The sequence below is a fragment of the Porcisia hertigi genome, chromosome 20, assembly GCF_017918235.1.
Source record: "Porcisia hertigi strain C119 chromosome 20, whole genome shotgun sequence".
Classification (NCBI taxonomy): domain Eukaryota; phylum Euglenozoa; class Kinetoplastea; order Trypanosomatida; family Trypanosomatidae; genus Porcisia; species Porcisia hertigi.
In genome coordinates, this window is record NC_090579.1 from 432,649 (window position 1) to 451,238 (window position 18,590).

The following is an 18,590-nucleotide window of genomic DNA, read 5'->3' on the forward strand; positions in this document are numbered from 1 at the left end:
AGAATGAAGCCTTTTTTTGGTGGGGTGGGGTGGGGGGGGGGGGGGGGAAGGAAGGAGAGGGACCGACGATGCGGTGGGAAGGTGCTCTTCTCCCTCCCTCCCCCCCCGCCCGCCCTGCGCGTGTGCGTATGTATGTGTGCACTTGTGGCCACAGTAATATCTCTTTTGTTCTCGGCTTGGGGGGGAGGGGAGGGCAAATCGCCACCCCCCCCCCTCTGGTCGCCACAGAGCCTCAATGGTGAGTGCGCGTATGGCTCGTGTGTGTGTGTGTGTGTGTGTATTTGTGTATTCGTTATGTGTGTCCTCCAAAGTTGATACAAATGAAGGGAAGGAGGGGAGGGAAGTTGCGCCTCTCTTGATGCTCTTTTTTTTTCTCTCTTGATGCACACCCCCTTGGCTTGTCTTTTTGGCCTCCCCATTATAGTTCTCTGTGGTGTCCACCACCGCCACCACGACCCTTCCTCTTGATGGATGATATCTCCCCCCTCCCACCCCACCCCACCCCCCGCGCGCGCGCCGATTGTCTTCTCATCTTGTTGCTTTTGTATTGGCGCTTCCTCATATACATGTGTGTGTGTGCGTATGTCTCGGTGTCTCTGTCTGTCTGTCTAAGGGCTTTCTTGGACACACACACACACACATTCATAGGGATAGCACGGATCTCCGATAGTAACCGTCCCCGAATGTCTTTGTGTGTGTGTGTGTGTGTGTGTGTATGTGTATGTGTGTGTGCTTTACGACGACGGCGGTGGGAAAGAGACCGAAAAAAAAAAGGAACGCGTATCCACTTGTGTACGTATGTGAGGAGCAAAGAAAAACGCTATTTTTTTTTTAACGAAACGAAACCACAGCGAGTGAGGGGAGAGTTGAGGAATGATTTGATTGTATATTTTTTTTTGACTGCGCGCAGCAATTTTGTTGCTGTTCTTTCTTCGCTACAAAACGTGGAGTCCCACTGTACCCCTTTTTTTTCTCGGTGAACGTATCCCCGCGCAGACAATCCCTTCTCACTACCCCTCTTCCTTTTTTTGCTTGGTTTCTCCTCTATTCCGCATTCCCGTTATTTATGTGGGTCATTTTTCTATCTTTTTCCTATCCACCCTCTTTTTTTTGCAAACGACGCTTCTGTGTGTTTGTTTAATATTTTCTTCCTCACCCCCTCCTCCTCTGTTCCCCCTTTCCAGTCATCGACCGTCTCGTTCCTCTATGATGTGTAGAACCCTCGGGTTTTTTCTGTGTTTTGGATTGTTGTTTCGGACCTTGCTGTTGTCTGTGTGTCTGTATGTGTGTGGTGTTTCCTGATTTCTTTTCAATTGTGAGTCTCTTTGTTTTTTTTTGTTGTTCAGCGGGATTGGGGGGGAGAGCGCCCGTGCGAGACGGCATAGCGCCCCGCGTAGATCGACATGCAAGGATGTCTGCATGTACGGTATACGAAAAAAAGGAGAATGTTTTCTGTCTGAGCTGCACGAGGAGGGGGTGGAACGACTCTCCCCCTCCCCCCCCCATCCCCTATCCCCCCCTCCCTCCTCCCTGCATCGTCTTTCCTGGCCCATTCACCCCTGGTCAACCTCCCAAGGAGGCTGAGTGATTTACGTGTGACTTTTCCTCTTGTTTGTTGGTTCAAGGGTGAGTGCGATGGCCAGTGCCGTCCTTTTTTGTATTTTTTTTCTCCCGAGCGTCTCCCTATTGTTGATGTGTGTGTGTGTGTGTGTGTGTGTGTGTGTGTGTGTGTGTGTGTGTGTGTGTGTGTGTGTGTGTGTGTGTGTGTGTGTTGTATGTTTTTTTTTGTGTGTGTTCCCCTGCCCCTCTTTCGACCGCAGTGCTTCCTCATGCGAGTCCAAGTGACACCAGGTCCCATGTATGTACGCAACATGGGCGGGCAGCTGAGCTTTATTCCTTTGTTTTCTGTCCTAGAATTCGAAATATGCCCGCCACCACCATCCATAACCCAACAAACAACACGGAAAAAAAAAACTGCGCTAAGGAGTGCCGAGGGAACGTGGCTCGGCCTCCTCTTTGCGCTCCCCCTCCCCCCTTTTTTCCTGTGTGTGTGTGCGTGTGCGTGCGTTTGTGTTTTTCGTTGTTGTTTTCTGACGTTTTCGATGTTGGTCCGGGGAAAAATTTTAAAAGACCAAAGTCGCTTTTCTTGGCTGTGACTTCACGTCACCTCACACACGCACACAGAGCACCCCCCCCCGTCCCCCCTCCCCACGACACACTGAATCGCTGCCCCCTTAACTTACTTGTTCTCTTTTCGGGGGGGAAGGGTGTCTGCTCGGCTACAGCTTTCTTCTTTTTTCCTACGGTCGTATCGTGGTGCTCGTCACCCTCACCCCTCGCTCCTCCATTGCATTCACCTTCTTGTCTCTGCTCCTTCGGTGTGTATAGCGTTTCTCTCTCTCTCCCCCTTCCCTCCCCGGTGTTCCTCCATCACCACCTTCACCACCACCGCTCCACAGGCCACTGTGTCCCTTTCCACGGGGCACCTCGCCGCCGCCGCCCTTGCGGCCCCCTCCCACTCCCGTCCGGAGTTGGTTTTGTGTTTTCCTTATATATATATATATATTTTTGGGGGGTTGTGTGCACGTGTTTTGGTGCTTCTCCTTTCTTCGCTGCTCGTGTGAGCGCATTTTGGACGTGATCATCTCCTCCTCAGATTAGTCTGCATTATGTTTTGTTTTCGGGCGTGCGCGTCCTCTTTTCCCTCTCTCTCCCGCCCGTCCTTCCCTTGTCTCCTCTTGATACTCCCCCTCCTTGATTTTTCTTCTTCATTTTCACTGTTCACTGTCTCCCGCGTCACCCCTCGCCACGATAAACCCCTCGGTGCTCCTCTTCTCCGTGTTTTTTCCCGCCCGCTTCCTGTTAATGTTTGTTGTTGTTGTTGCGTCTATTTTTCTCCCCACCTCACCACAACTGTCTCCCACACACACACGCACACACGCACTGCTGGAAAGACACCGAACCTCCCTTTTGGTACTTATCGTTCATTGTTTTGGGGGATCTTCAGTTTATATATGCACACACACACACACCCCTCCCCTCCCCCCTCCTCTGATCTGTGGAGGTGTACATCTTTGTTTTTGGTTGTTGCTGCTGTTGCTGCTTCTCATTTTCTATTAATGCCTCTGCATAAAGTGCTGCCTCGATTCTAGTCGTTGGCTCGTTGATGTGCTCAGATGGGGTCGATTCACCACCACCACCACCACCCCTCCCCAACACACACGCACACACACTCACACACCCACTACCTCTCCAATGCATGTGTGTATGTTTTCCCCAGTTTCTTCTTTATTTTTTTGTCCCTCTTACCGATGTACATTAAAACACGAGTGCTCTGCTCTTTTTTGTTCTTCCGGTACTGCTGTTGTTGTTGTTGTTGGCGTGGTTGTTGTTGTTGTCGTTGGCGTGGTTGGCGTGGTTGTCCATTTTTTTTTAATGTGATTCCTTTCCCCCATCCTGCGAGTCTGTCGCTGAGGGTTGACTTATTCTTGGTTTCTCTCTCTCTTTTCGCCTCACCAGCACAATCATTTATGTTTACCTTTTTTTTGTCTCTGGAGGATTTGGGGGGAGAGGAGGAGGAGGGTGTGGCCACGAGCATACGTGCGTGAGCATGTTTGGATGTTTAGGGTATCGAGTTGGCCACTCATCAAAGGAGTGTGACAGAAAAAAAAAAGAAATACAAACCAACAAAAAAGGAGCAGAGTATCAGCAGCACGGGAGATATATATATGCATATATACATATATATGTGCGTGTATATGTATGTATGAGTGTATGTCTCATCTAGAAAAAAAAAGAAGGGGGAGGGAGGGAGGGAAAAAGACGACGAGTATTACACGAGCGGACCCAAAAAAAAGGATAAAATGACAGCAGAGATGGAAAGAGATCTTTTAAAGAAAAACAAAAAAAATATGCATGAAAGCCTTCCGTGTACGACTTCTTCTTGTTCTCTTTTTTTATTTGCTTCGCCCTTTTTTTCTTCTCAAGCAGCAACGCAGCCACCGTACTTAATGCTGGATCACCCCTCCCCCATCCATCCAATTTTTTAAGCGAACAAGAGACAGACCCAATATTTCTTCTTACCGACGAGCATGTCTTCTTCACTCGTCATGATATCCCTCTCCCAACCTCAACACCTCCTCATCCTGTTCCACCCACCGTGTGTACATTTTTTTTTGGGGGGCGGGGGGCGGGGGGGTTCTATCATGTGACCTTTTATTCCCTCCCAATTCTTTCACCGACGACTTCTTCTTCTCTCTCTCCCCCATCTCTAGATTGGTTCTTCGATTCTGCTCTAATCAAAGCACACGCCTACACGTGCGAGTGCTGCGATATTGAAACTCGTTCAAGCTCGCGCGTGTATGCGTGTCTGTGTGCTCGATGGCGATTCCCCTCCCCTCGCTCTCCTCTAACCCCCCCCCTCCCCTCCCCTTCTTCTGCTGTCTGTCATGTGCATAACACCATCTCAAAGGGGGGGGCGGCATTTTTCCTTACAAGGCTCCTCCCTCTCGCTCTTTTTCTCTTCTTTGTACATCTTTTGCAGGGCCACCCCCTCCCCTTCCCTTCCGGCTCTCCTATTCCATCCGTCATTCCTTTCATATGTGTGTGCGTGTGTGTGTGTGTGTTTGCTTCTTGTTCCCCTCCTCTTCCTCCTTTCCCTCTCTCTTCCTACTCTGGTGTTGTTGCCATCCCCCTCCATCCCCTTCTTCACCCTCTGTATCCCCTCCTTTGACATTGCCTTGGTGAAGTTGCATAGAAATGCACGATAGGTGTGCAGTCTTTCGATTCGAGGGGGAGGGAGAGGGAGGCCAAGGGTGATCATCGTGTGTGTTTTGTATGTGTGTTAATGTGTATCTTCCGGGCTCATGTCATGCTCGGACGAACACCAGAGGGAGGGGTGTTGTGGTTGTTGTTTTTTTTAGCGCAAACAAATAAAGAAAACGAGTCGTACACCCCTACCGCCCTCTGCCATACAATGCGCATGTGTGTGTGTGTCTATGGGGAGGGGGGAGGGGGGAGGTAGGAACCGTATGTGCAGTGCGCACAGCGGCCCCCCCCCCGCCCGCCCAAATCGCTGGCACGCCCTCTCGGAGGGAGGGGGCTGCCTGGCTGACCCATGGAGCAGGCACCGAACCTCCCCCCCCCCATCACCACAAGTGCGTGCACGGACTACTACTTCTCCTCGTGAAGGTGTAAGGACACCTCCTCGACTGCCTGCCGTCCCCCACCCCCTCATGCCCCCTTTCTTTTCCTCCAACTCGCTGTGAATCCCACGCCAGCCACACCCGCGTGAACACACCAAACAACCATTACGACCTCACAAGCAGCAACAAAGGGGAGCAAGAGTGTGACTCACCTCCACCCGCTTAACCTCTCCTATCCGGGCGGCTTGATCTCTTGGACACGCATCAGTAGTGGCAGAAAAAAAAAAGGGGGGCAGAGAACACAATTTTTTTGTAAAAAAAAAAGAGATGAATAACACTCGTGAACTCCTTCGCCGCCCTACCGACAGTGTCGATGCAAAGAGAAAAGTAAAGAAGAAATACGATGGCGTGGCTCGTAGTAGCTGCCGCGGCTCGTCGGGGGTGTCGCTGCCGTCGTTGAAAAGCGGCAACGGCGCTGGCCATGGCAATGAAGGGCACCCTAATGAGGAGGAGGAGAGGAAGTGGAAGCAGAGACTGGTTGAGAGCAAAGTCTTCAGGCGTTTGATGCAATCGACCTTCACGGAGAGCGACGCTCGCGGTCGCCGCCGAAGCGGCTCTCGGGCTGCGGATGCTGGCCAAAGACACGATTACGACGCCCCCCGCCTCGGTGAAGTCCCAGTGCGCTCTAAGTACCATCGAGCCGATCAAGAGAAGTCGCATTTCGCGAACCACCCCACCTACCTGCCACTGGCTGAGCAATGCGGGCCTCCGCAGCCATCTATTCTCACAAACCCCACGCCGGGGCGAGGACTAAGCCAGAATTACGAACAGCATGAACCCAGCGAAAGCCGGGACGTGGTCAAAGACAAGGACTACCAGGAGGAAGCGGAGTATGAGATCGGCTTCCGGGGCTGCAGCCACGCCTGCACCTCGCTGCGCGATGATGCCGTGAAGGGAACTCGAAGTATTCATCAGCCCCCCACCCATATTGTCAGTGTGAGCAGTAACACGAGCACCGCATCCTCTGTTGGGCCGACTGGACTCGTCTTGGTGCCCCCGTTCTGCTGGGTCCCGAAACACGACGGAGCCGGCCGAAGATTCAACCCGTTTGTGAAATTCCGCTCTGAACGCCGGCATGTGGGCATGGCGTTGATGCACCCCGTGGCAGGGATGAGTCGGTCAAACCCCCTGTGCTATGCGGAGCCGCCCGGCGACTACAAAAGGTTAGAGCCACCGTACGGCGCGATCGCCCCTGAACATCTACACCAGAAGCACGAGGAACAGCGGCATCCATCCATTCGTCCCCTGAAGTACGGCTCGCGTGACGGGTTCTCGTCGCCTCTCGCTGCACAGATGTTGGCATCGCCGTCCGGCCCCCATGGAGAAGCGAGTGCCTTCTCTTTCTACGGACCCATCGGCTTCTTCGGAATCGAGGCGTTACGCAAGCGACACGCCCTTGAGAAACAGAGCGGGAGAGACGGCGCAGCGGAGTGCGATTACAAAGAGCGCCGCTCTCGCCGACCTCTTGAAGGTGAAGAGACTGGAATCCTCCTCCTTACCCAGCTCTGGTGCGATGTGCGCATGCTGCATGATTGCCCCGTGGTTGACTCGCCGCGCCTTCCATCGGACGATGATGGCGAGGATGAAGCGCCTGGAAGCGGCGGCGACGAAGCCAGCGAGGAACGTTTGGTGGCACGCGAGAAGATGTCTTGGCGTCGCAGTCATCGAGTGCAGCACCAGCAATCGAACCTCTCAACAACTGATCCGACGACCTTACTGGTTGGATCCGAAAGGCCGCTGGATGGCTGGGACAAGATGGCTGTTTCGGAAGACATAGCACGCGAAGTGACATCCTTGTCTTCACCCTCTAGGAACTCCGACGACGGCAGCCGGGATGATGTCTCGAAAAGCGATGCAAGCAGCCCAAGCGAACGCTCCGCCAGCTCGACTTCGGACGACGACGAGAGCACGAACGACAACAACGCCACCGACGAGTCAACCGGGCCGCCCAGTTGGAAGAACCCCTCCTCATTCGCCGCCAGCCCCAAAATGGGTCGCAGCCTTCTCGGGGATGCTCCTTACGACTTCATGAACAGCTCCATCATGCACGGGTCGCTCGTTTTGCGCATGCCGGGCGGCGCCAGGGCAGGTCTGCTATTTGGACGCAACAACAACGACAGCAGCCATTGGGCGGCTGCAGCCACCGCAAGGTCAGACCCTGCGCCGAACCACGCACGCCGTAGTGTGAGTGCTCAATCAGCGGATATGTCCAAAATGAGCATGACGGTGTCCCGACGGGCCCCACCCATGATCTCGACTCCGGTGCTGAATCATTGCAACAGCCCCCTGGCCATGGTGACGCGGGGGTCGGTCTTGGGGCGGGGTGATAATGCAACTGCCCCCGTCCTCCCTTTTTCCAGCCAACGTGGGATGCGCAACACCACTGGCATGCGCTCGCTGAGCATTGCCATGCCGCCACACACGCAGCAGCACCGAGGCGGCAACGCAAGCGGCCCTAGTGACCACACCGACGGTGGTGGCACTGGGGTCCCTGGACTAGAAGAGGAGCCCGTTTACGGAAGCTCATCAGGCTTGGGGGGTCGGCGTGACTCCTACTTCACAACGCCGTGCGAAGAGGGCCGCAATGTCAAAGCCGTGGCACCGAGTGTGTATGGAGTAGCGAGGAGCAACCTTAACACGACGTCTCCCAAACCCCTCCTCCTCCTCACGGAGCGGCACGACAAGACCTCCATCAGTATGGGAGAGCACCACGATGGCCAAGGCAACACGCTGTCCCCCTCCCCCCTCCGCGCTGTGGTCGGAGGACCGAAGTCATCCCTGACAAGTGCCGTTGATGTCGTTTCGAAAAAACACAACACTACCCAAAAACCGCCGACGCTACCGTTGATTGGTCGTGGAATCATCAATCCTGCCGCGTACAGCCAACCCCACAGCACTGCTCAGAAGCAGGCCCCCCCTTTGGCAGTGACATCATCACCGCCACGACGACTACCCCAGGGAAAAGAAGAAAAAAATTTTCCAGGCGGCTACCTCACCTCCACACCACCCGGCACTCCAAAGTTCAAACAGACACCGAATGGGCTCAGCGTGCCGAGCAACAACACTGGATCAGTCCCACCGCTCCTCGTTGGTTCGACCAGCGCGAGAACCGCCCCGGGATGGCGTTACATTTTGGGAGCCAAGTCGCGTATCTCGCCCGCGTAGGACATTACCAAACCCATAACGAAAAAAAAAAGAGAGGGGGGGGTCACACTGCTGCACACGCCCTGCACACCAACCCTTTTTTCATGGGATAAGACGCCACTGGATCTCATCAGTGCGGCTTATCTACATGTGTGTTGTGTTGATGCGTATTTTTTTTCTCCTCCTCCCCGACTCCGTTCTCTCTCGCATAGTCATAGCTGGACCACAGTTGAGGCCGTTGCTGCTCGTTGTACGGCCCCCTGCACATGTGAGTACGTGTGGGGCTTCTCGGGAGGGGAGGGGGGGAGGGCCTTTTCGAATGCGTTGTTGTATCGTGCACTTCCATGTGCCTCCATTCTTTTTTTTCTCAAGGGGGTGGGAGCTAGATAAAAGAGAAGAGGTGTGGACACACGTCTCTCCTCGTCAACGGCTCACCCCACCCCTACACTCTCTGTTTTGTAGGTGTTTGTGTGTGTGTGTGTGTGTGTGTGTGTGTGTGTGTGCAGGCGTGTACCTTTACACACATGAACACATTCATACCAACCTCTTTGGTGTTGCGTATTCCACACACACATCCCCCTTCACTCCCCTCCCCTCCCCTCCCCCCTCCCTCCCCTTTCTCTTCCCCCAGATGTGTACACATATACATGTCGGCATATGTATTGCCTTCGTCTTTTCTTTCCCCCTACCCCTCCCCCTTTTTTTTTCTAGTACAGTGTTGGCATTGCGTTTATGTGTACAGGCGCTTCGGCCTTTGCCACACACCTGGTCTTGTTTTTCCTCTTGTTGCTCCTGTGGCTTTTCTTAACCCCCAATCTGTCTACCCCCTATTGTGAACATCGTACTACTTATATATATATATATTTATATACGCATATATATATTACATACATGTGTGTGTCTGTGTACACAAGTGCTCCCCCGCCTCCCCCGTGTTTGGTGTTTTCGCGTGCGTGTGTATGCGCATGTGTAATCGTTTAACCTTTTTTTTGGTTCTCTCACCTGCCCGCTTCTTCTTGAATGACAGGAGGACAGACCCCGCCCCCACCCTCCCCACAGGGTGGGGGCGGGGGAAGGAGATGGGAGAGGGTCCAGTGACCTACTTCATGAGTAAGCCAAGCGGCCATTCCCTTGGTACCCACCCACCCACCCCATCCCCTTAACACACATATACATGCATGTGTACAGACGCGAGCGGATGCACTCGACGCCTCTTTTTTTTTCCGCTGCCTCCTCCTCCCCCCCCCCTTTTCTGTGAGTGTGTGTGTGTGTGAAGCCTGTAAACAACAACCATAAAAATAAAATAAAAGAGATCATCTGACCCCCCCCCTTCTCTCGTTGCTGTGGTTTCTGGGTTCGATCTATGATGGCTATTTCTTGCATCCCCCACCTCCATGTCATGTCCTTCGCCACTCCCCTTTCCTTTCCCTTTCTCAGTGTGACCCCAACCCCCTCTTCCTCCTCCTCCTCCTCCTCGACCACCTCTTCAACAGTACAAATGAAAGGCAAGGATGGCAAGAGAAGGAATAAAAAAGAAAAAGATATCGTGCCCCATTGAGCCCCTTGTGCACGCGTACACGTCAAAGAAGGCCCACAAGGCGGCTGGACCGACAATCACAGCAGGCTCGAGCCCTACTTGGCGAGGGGAGGGGAGGGGGGCGACTGGAAGGAAACGGAGCCACCCTAGGCAACCAATCCGCTTCGACTTGTCTCCACCGCTACATTGACCCTGAGGCGTGTGAAGGTTGTGGGAAGTTCGCCACTGTCCCTCCTTCGTGTGTCGTTGGACCGCGACGGTCATCGCCCGTTGCTGAAGCCGTGACACGCGTGTACGACTTAGCCCTCTCCACGGGGACGACGCGGCGGATCACCAACAACAAGTAGAGGAGGACAGTTGTGTGCGCCATCCGAAGAGATGTACAACGACCGCAGCAACGGTGGTGGGCGTACGTGGTGGCAGCAACAGGCCATGTTCTCGCGAGGCCAGCACCAATACAGTGGCGGCCACACGGGCGCACACTTGATAGCAATGCATCAACATCAGCAATATAATTTCCATCGACGGCAACAGGGGCAAGGCATGTGGAGTGCCCACGCCAACCACATGTACTCCGGCATAGATCATCATAGCAGGCGATACGGCTACCTCGGCTATGGTAGAGAGGCTATGCACGGGTACCCGCAGCCGCCGCAGCCTCAGTACGCCAATACATTGACACGCCATGCGCCGCAGCACGCAGACTGGGCAGAGTCGCGGCCCGGGCGAACGCCGTGCAAGAAGGATTGGTGGTTGCACGTGCTATCAGACATGCGAGTGGTCGATAGCCCACGCGGCATCAACCTTGACGTCGAAGACGAGCAAGCCGACGTGATGGTGGAGCTGAAGAGGACCGCCTTGAAGGATCAAACAGAACTCAGTGGGGAAGCAAGCACAACCGCACCAGATGTTCGGGGCGCCTCCGCGAGTAGTGAACTAATGAGCGACGCTCAGTGGCTCTCTGAGACCTCGGTCTCAACCACCTGCACCGCAGGTGCGGAGGGTGAGGTGCTGTGGGAGAAGGCAGGCTTGACCTGTAGGCAAAAGGCGAACCCACATGAAAGGTGTGATCGACAGCCGCAGTCACCGCCACCGGCGCAGGCATCTCTGAATGCAACCATCCAGCCGGGACGGCATTTCTATGGAGTGAACTACAAGACTGCCCTGAATAGTGAAGACGAGAGTCGATCCAGCAGCTGTTCTGCGGCACGGGCAACCTTGGACAGCACCTCGCACAAGGCTTCCAGCTGCCGCAATCAGCACCCCTTGGAAGACAACGGCGCCATCACAAGGAGTCTTCACGATCAGCCTGACGACCAACCCGATAACGGGCCAGCGTGGCCGGGTGCTCATCTCGACGACTCCCGCATCCTCCGCCGACCGCCGCCAAACGCAGCTGAGAGTGAAGAGGACCCAGACGGTGAGCATACCCGAAAGAAGGAGCAGTGCAACGCCGACGGCCGAGACGGAGCGCGCTCTGCGACAAGAATGCAGCCAGTGCTGCGTAGGTACCCAAACACACACCGCTACAGCATTTATGACTCTCAAGTACTGCAAAGCCTCCCAGAGGCGACGCCGGAGCCCGGGGGTCCCCGGCCGCGTCCCGACAACAGCGACCCATACATGATCATCTCCGAACACACCCACGGACACGTCGAAACAGACGATACCGAAGACAACCACTCTGATGAGGACAGCGTCGACGGCAGCAGTGTCTCCAGCCCCTCCTCCAGCTCAGACACTGACGACTACTACGACAGCGATGGGAGCGAAACCTACGATGAATCCGAATACAGTAAAACCCCTCCCAAATGGCAGAGCACGTTGGATTACAGCGCATTGAATGAGGGGGCAGCGGCTCGTTACAGCGGCAGTCTTCCTGGCGCCGCTATACCTGGCAGGTGTCTTCACCCGGAAGCATCGACATCGCTAATGCCGAGTGTTGGGCTGTTCATCCGTTCTCCGGCCCATCCACTGCGAACGACCGCGGCAAATGGAGACATCCGTGACAACGCGAAAAGTCTCTCCAGTCTAGACCACTGTGTTGCACACGCCGCGTCAGCTACTACAGCCCTCCCCGTCAACGAGAACGTCACCACGCCACGCAACTCCGTAATCGTGCCAACGGGTGTGGAGGACGCGAGCAGGCACAGCGACGCGGTTGACACCCTCTGTATAACAGCGAGCGCCCCGGTGCATGCAGCCCACACGGCCCCCGTGGGCGCTGCTTACAAGATGTGTTCACGCCGCCCGAGCAAGCAGCCAGGCACAGCCACAGCGACGGTGCCGCTGGAAGCTGCGAAAGATACCGGACCGACGCCAACGCAAACCCGGCAAACAGTGAGTGAGCAGATATCAAAGTCACACCCTGTGGAAACCCCGGAAAGAAGCAGTGGCACTCGTCACATAAAATCGTTCTCGAACACTGCGGTGACGACATTGTCCAGGAGTCCCTGTGTCAGCGAACGGCAGCATTGTGGGAGCGGCGACGCTGTACCAGTGCTTCACTCGACCAAGCTAGCATCAGAGGATCCATATAGCAGCCAGGCGGCGACCCCCACCCCCACGGGCGAGCGCGCCTCTTCGGTATCCCCATGCCATCCGCACCCTCCCTCGATTTCAAAGGAGAAGTGGGCGACGGCAAAAACGCAGCCGCAGAGAGAAGGGGCGATGTCGACCACACCAGCGATAGTCGTCGATGTTGACGTCAAGATGAACGCGGCAACTGACGACAAACCGATAAAAGCCAAGGAGCTACAAGCGCAGTCGCTTCCCGTCACAAGAAACACACTGCACACGCTGACCAAGCCGCAGGGGTCCGTGCCAGCGTCGATGTCGCACGGCAAGAAGCCACGCCTTTTCCGTCATATACATTCTACACCGCACAGCAAACCCTGTGACACGGCCTCGGGCGTTGACCAGGCCAATACACCTGCGACCTCAGTCACAAGTCATCCGTCCACAGAGTCTAGTCAATCTCCATCAGCGAGAGTGGCGAGTGTTACTCGACCAACCGAAGCAGGCCGGTCAATCCTCGCCAATGGCGGCGGTGAGGCATGGGGGGTCGCCGCTGCTGCAGCCGTGTCGACGCTGAAGTCGGTGGTACAGCCCCACTCTTCCCCTTTTCAGAATCCCACCGCCTCGAACCCCATCTCACCCTCCCTGGCCGGCGGCGCTCCCGTGCTCAGTGAGAAGCCGACCCTAGCAGCTGGAACAGCGCTGCCACCTGCTGTCAATAAAACGAAAGTGCCGGCCGGCCCGCAGAGTGTAGAAAACACAACGGCAGAGACTGCGTCAACAAGGCCGAATGGCGTGGCTACCTCAGCCATCAGCTCAGGCGGCAGTCGCCTTGGCAGCGCGGCGAGGTTGCCTCAAGTACCGCAAAAAGCATCAGCAAAGCCGTCATTGAACACAGCGACGACAAGCACCGCATCTAAGAGCACCGCAGGGAACAAAAAACTCAACACCACAACTGGCGCCTCGGAAAAACACGACGGTGTAATGGCGGCACCAAAAACCCCACTAAGCAGGACTGCAGAATTGGCATGTGGGCCACCTGCCACGGCTGGTGCCGTGAATCACCTCGGCACTTGAATCGCTGAACCGCGCCGCATCTCGAAAGTCGACCGGTGCCACTGTGGTCGTCACGTTGTCCTCGGTCGCGGCGAATGTCCCTGCGAAGGTTGCTAGGAAGACAGCCGTATGAAGGGCACCTGCAACCACACTGAACCCCTCTGCCTCGGTCACAAAGGACGAGCCGAAGCCACCGCTGGGCTTGACGATGAAGCCGAAGACCGCAACCCAAGCGGCTGCAGCGCCGGTAGCCCTGCCAGCGCCCTCGAGTCGTGATCATCAGAACGTGACCACTGACAACGCTGACACTGGTGGTGGTTCTCGGAACAACCTGTGTATGTACACGGCGGCTACAGTGTATCGGACCTCTCGGAGTTCAACCATCACCACAGCGCCTTGACGCCGACTCCACCCAAAGGCCTCGGCCTGGTGTTGGTACCGGGCGCTTGAAGACCAACAGCCTGGGGTGGTGCACACCAGAGGCTGCTGCTGGATGTGTCGTTGACGTGTTGAGAGAAATAATATGCATGTACTACCAAATATCATGGTACGAATACAGGGCGGGGATGAGAGGGGGGAGGGGGGAGGGGGGGGGGGGCTGTCTTTTGCAACTGCGTGGTTTGCCTCCCCACCACCACCCCGTGTCTTTCTCTCTCTCTCTCTCTTGAGTCATGCCCACTGAGCCCGCCGGGCTGGCCACCGCCTGATCAAGTCCCTCTTTCCTTTCCCGCATATCTCTGTGTGCGCGGCCCGCCCATGTACTCCCTGCACACTTTCCTTCTTCTGCTCTCACATCCCTCTGAGGAGGGGGTGTGCTGGCTGTAGTTGTTTTCTGCTGCTGGTCTGACAGCGCCATCTTTCACACACACACACACACACACGGAGACAAAAGAAAGGTATGTTCGTGGTACACGGGCCTAGTCGTTGACCTTTGCGGGAGTGGTCGATAAAAGAACGTGTGTGTTGATGTGTGTGTGTGTGTGTTGCTTCTGCTCATGTGCACAACTTATTTTTCGGTTTTTGTATACGTGTGCATCTCTCTCTTTGCGTATTTTGGGTTTGTGGCGTATTTGTGGGCGGGTGTTGAGGAAGGGGAAAGGGGGGAGGGGGCCGGTGCCTCAACACCTCACGACTTTCCCTCTCCTCCATCCTCAGGTATGCTACATTGCCCTTCTTCCCCCGCCCCCCCCCCCCCCTCTGGTGTGCGTCCCTCGACTTCCTTGCTCTCTCGGATCTCTCCTTAGCACCAACTGCCATCCTTATGTGTATGTTTTGTTGTTGTTTTTGACCTCCAGATAGATTTGGTGGTGTGATGAAGAGAGCACCCACCAAAAGCATCGATATGTGCAGCTGCTGAGACGAATCAGTTTTATCCGTGCACTCGGTGTGCAATTCTGTGGTGGTGTGAGTGGGCGTGTGTGTCCGATACTTGTTTGTGCTGATTTTTTGGTGTGGAGGGGAACTCGTTTGTGTACATTGTCTTTCTTCCTTCGTCCTCGCACTTTCTTTTTTCTTACATCCTCGTTCATCAGGATTTCAAAAAGAACGAACGAAGATATCTCCTTCTTTCCATACATGTACCTCGAACGGCATCCTCACTTTTGTTCCTCTTGGACGCCTGTGCGGAAGGGGGAGGGGGGGGGGGGGGGAGGGTGATGTGTGTGTATTTGTGTTCGCGCTCTAAACCCCCATCCACTCTAGACACAAACGTGCATACGCCCAAAACGGCTCTCTACCGCCTTTTTTTTCTATTTGAATGAATTCGCATTTTTTTTTCCGTATCCCATTCTCATTCACCTCTCCATTGTTACGATGCATTTATATGTTCCCTCTCTTGCTCCATTTATTATTATGATCCTTACTATTGGTTTTGTATGTGTGCGTGCGGCTGCTGCTCCGCTACGTTTAACGCGCCTCGTGATCCACCGAGGTGTGAGAAGAAGGCGGAGGGCGATGATGTGCTTAACGGTAAGAGCGACGGGGGGTCACGCATGAGCACTCACAATGGAAGGAAAGATGGGGAGTAGTCCGACACTTTTCTGTTCATGTCATGTCTCGTTTTTTGTTTTTGTTTTTTGCGCTGTTCCACCTTCCCTGTGCATATTGCTTCATATATTTATATTTATATATATTCGTTCGCCTGTCTACCCCTCTATCTACCCCCCCCCCCCCCTCTCTCTCTCAATATTGCTCATTGTGCACACACACACACACACGCCTCCGAATGCGCTCGTGGGGGAGGGGAGGGGGGGAGGCGCACTTTTTTAACGAATTAGACGACTTCCCCTGGCATTGCGTGTGTGTGTGTGTCACTGTTGTGGAGAGATTTAAGCATATCCCCTCTCTCTCTCTTCTTTGCCCGTTTCTTTCTTCGCTTGTCGCTCTCTTTTTTTTTTCCGGGGGGTGAGCACAGTCGGGTGCCAACAACTTGAAGAAATAATAATGTCAAGGCGACCACCCGGCAGTGCGCACGGCTGTGTACCACACACACACGACTCGCAAATAGTGTTCAGGTGACCTGAACGCATCTCACCCAACCCTCGTTGCTCACTTCTGGTGGGGATGATTAGGGGAGGGAGGAAAGGAGGGTGTTGTTGATGTTCGGGGGGAGGGGGGGGTGGGCCTCGACATTTTTTTTTGTTTCCCAGCTGTGCAAAATGATCAACAAACAAAAAACATATATAGAAACAGATATATATATTCACCTTCACGTGTAGAGGAAGCCGTGAGATACGGAGTCACATCGACAAAGAGAACCACCACAACCAAACTTTCTGTATGAAAAAAACTGCAGGGAAGGGGGGGGGTCATCCGATTGCGTTGTAACGCCTCCAGAGATGTAGCAGCGCGAAGTGGAACCCCTCCGTCCTCTTGGACTTAATTACTTTCTTTCCCTCCCTGTGGGTGTCCCGCTCACAATATCACTGGGGGGGGGGGAACTCGACCCTGAAAAGATGTGCACGCGGAGGGTATGCCCGCTCACGCCGTCTGTCATTCCTGCCATCTGCACCCCCTCTCTTGTCGGTGGTCTGCATGCTCACACACACACACACACAGGCCCCCTTTTCTTGTTGTGTTTGGTTGTTGTTCTTAGATTCATAGATACACGTTTGTGCATAAGTGTATGTTGGCAGCTTTTTCCCTCCCCCCTCCTCAATCCACTCCCCCCCCACACACACACACACACACACACTTATCACCTTTGTTTCTTGCGCATAGAACTCAGTCACATTCGCTCGTCCCCACTCCCTCTCTCTACGCACACACACACAATACTCAAACTTTCACTATAAGCCACAGCGGGGTCACTGTTCTGGTACACAGCATCGACACCACCCCCGTTGCGCACGCGTATTGATAGAGCTACCACTAACGTTCTTTTGAGCGCATAAACTGACTCACACGCACACACGAGCGCCCCTTTCCCAGAACGAGCACCCGCAAACCCGATACACTCGACCTAGTGAACTACGCCAACCTCCAATGGAGGCATCATAACCTATATCCAGTGCGTTCCCTCCCCCCATTCTTTCTCTGTTTTCTCCTCCTCCCCCTCCCCCCCCCCCACTCCTTCCTTGAATGGCTGGCACTCAAATATAAATATTTGTTTACTTTTTCGCTCTCTCTTTGCTGTTCCGCCTGCCCTCTCCCCCCTCCCCCAAAGTCCGTCCCCGTTATCTGTCGGTCTGTGTGTGTGTGTGTGGGTGTTGCATCGGCATATCACAGGAGGGGTGCTGCGGTGGATCGCTTGAGTAATATGCTCGCCCTCTTCTTTGTCTGTTTAGCGCCCAAGCGGCAGACGTTCAGTTCTGCTAGCGCCAATGCGGTGCGAAGTGCTGGCCGACACCTGAAAAAGCAGCCCAGTCGCTCTTCTCGCACATTGTCCGAACGGTCAGTGAAGCCGTTGGTGTCGAGGAGCATCTCTGGCAAGGTGAAGTCAGCACCCCAGCCAACCTTTTCACCTTCCTACGTCATTACGGATGAACTGCCGGTGCGCAGCCGCTTCATGCACCCCGTCGACTTCCTTAGCTCGTCCGAACCGCTGATGCTCACACCGGAGGAGAAGGCAGTGGAGAATGCAGAAAAAGAGCGGGTGGCAGCGCTGCGAGACGATGCACGGGCTTTAGCCGCGGCCTTCGCGCGAGAGTTGGAGGAAAGACGTTTGAGGGCGATGCCCACAGACGCCACGAAAGCCCGCCGAACAGCGGTTGTATCCGCGGCACACGTGTCACTGAAGCCAGGGCAGGGCGCAGCGCAGCAGCAGCAGCAGCGGCACCCGTCCCCCCTTCTCCCACCACCACCCAAGATTGCGCCCATGACACCGCGACCCCAAAAAAGTGAGCGCAAGGCCTCCAAGGCCAAACGAGTAAAAGCCAAGAGGCCCAAGCAGAGGCGAAAGCTGAACATTCCTCAGAGACGACAGAAGTCAACTGCACATACGACCACCACCACCATCCCTGGCAGAGGACGTGGCCGCCCGCCAAAGAGGTCTACTGCGGCCTCTGTGACGATGCGGAAGCCGCGTCTAACATCGCGGCGGCACACCGGCCGCCCGCGCATACGTCGCACGGCTGCTAAGCGAGTTCGCGCAGTGGCAGCAGCGGCACCGCGCCGGGGCGCCGCCTCCAACAAACGAGGAGCTTCGACAGGTAGAAAGAAACACACGACTGCGCCATCTCGCGGCGTTGCTCAAATGCCCAAGCATGTGATCATGAGGGCTTTATCCAAATCGACAGTGCAGGCGTGGCGGCTCAAGAAGCCAAAGAAGCGCGCCACAGCCACGTCACGCCACGGCAAGCGCACAAAGAAGCGGTGAGCGCTCACGCTCAGAGGAAGATGATGATTTAAAAAAAAGGGAAAGCTCTGTAAGCGGGGGTGAGGGGGGGAGTATACTGGGTACCTGTGAAGATCCTACTTGCCGTCTTCTTTTTCGTGGCGCCCCCCCCCTCCCCCTCCGTGCCGTTACATCCTTGACGATCATTTCTGTGGTCGTACGTTTCTTTTGGCTTTGCTGTTTTATGTAGTGTGATGCCTTGCTCTGACGGCAGACGGTAGTGGCGGTGGTGGCGATCCTGTGTATGCGTGTTGACACTATCGTGGACCCTCCATCTCTGCCCTCACCTCTGCACTAC

General features: G+C 55.0%; 3 protein-coding genes across 3 annotated transcripts; all 3 read left to right on the plus strand.

Annotated features, from left to right (window-relative positions):
• Positions 1-5,708: 5,708 nt before the first annotated feature.
• Positions 5,709-8,369, plus strand: JKF63_05974 (uncharacterized protein; the record flags this gene model as incomplete). The annotated part of the gene is made up of 1 exon (XM_067901927.1): positions 5,709-8,369. The coding sequence occupies one exon, from the start codon at positions 5,709-5,711 to the stop codon at positions 8,367-8,369; it is 2,661 nt and encodes an 886-aa protein (XP_067757633.1).
• Positions 8,370-10,452: 2,083 nt separating this feature from the next.
• On the plus strand, positions 10,453-13,479 carry JKF63_05975 (uncharacterized protein; the record flags this gene model as incomplete). The annotated part of the gene is made up of 1 exon (XM_067901928.1): positions 10,453-13,479. The coding sequence occupies one exon, from the start codon at positions 10,453-10,455 to the stop codon at positions 13,477-13,479; it is 3,027 nt and encodes a 1,008-aa protein (XP_067757634.1).
• A 3,736-nt stretch (positions 13,480-17,215) lies between these two features.
• Positions 17,216-18,274, plus strand: JKF63_05976 (uncharacterized protein; the record flags this gene model as incomplete). The annotated part of the gene is made up of 1 exon (XM_067901929.1): positions 17,216-18,274. The coding sequence occupies one exon, from the start codon at positions 17,216-17,218 to the stop codon at positions 18,272-18,274; it is 1,059 nt and encodes a 352-aa protein (XP_067757635.1).
• Positions 18,275-18,590: the final 316 nt, after the last annotated feature.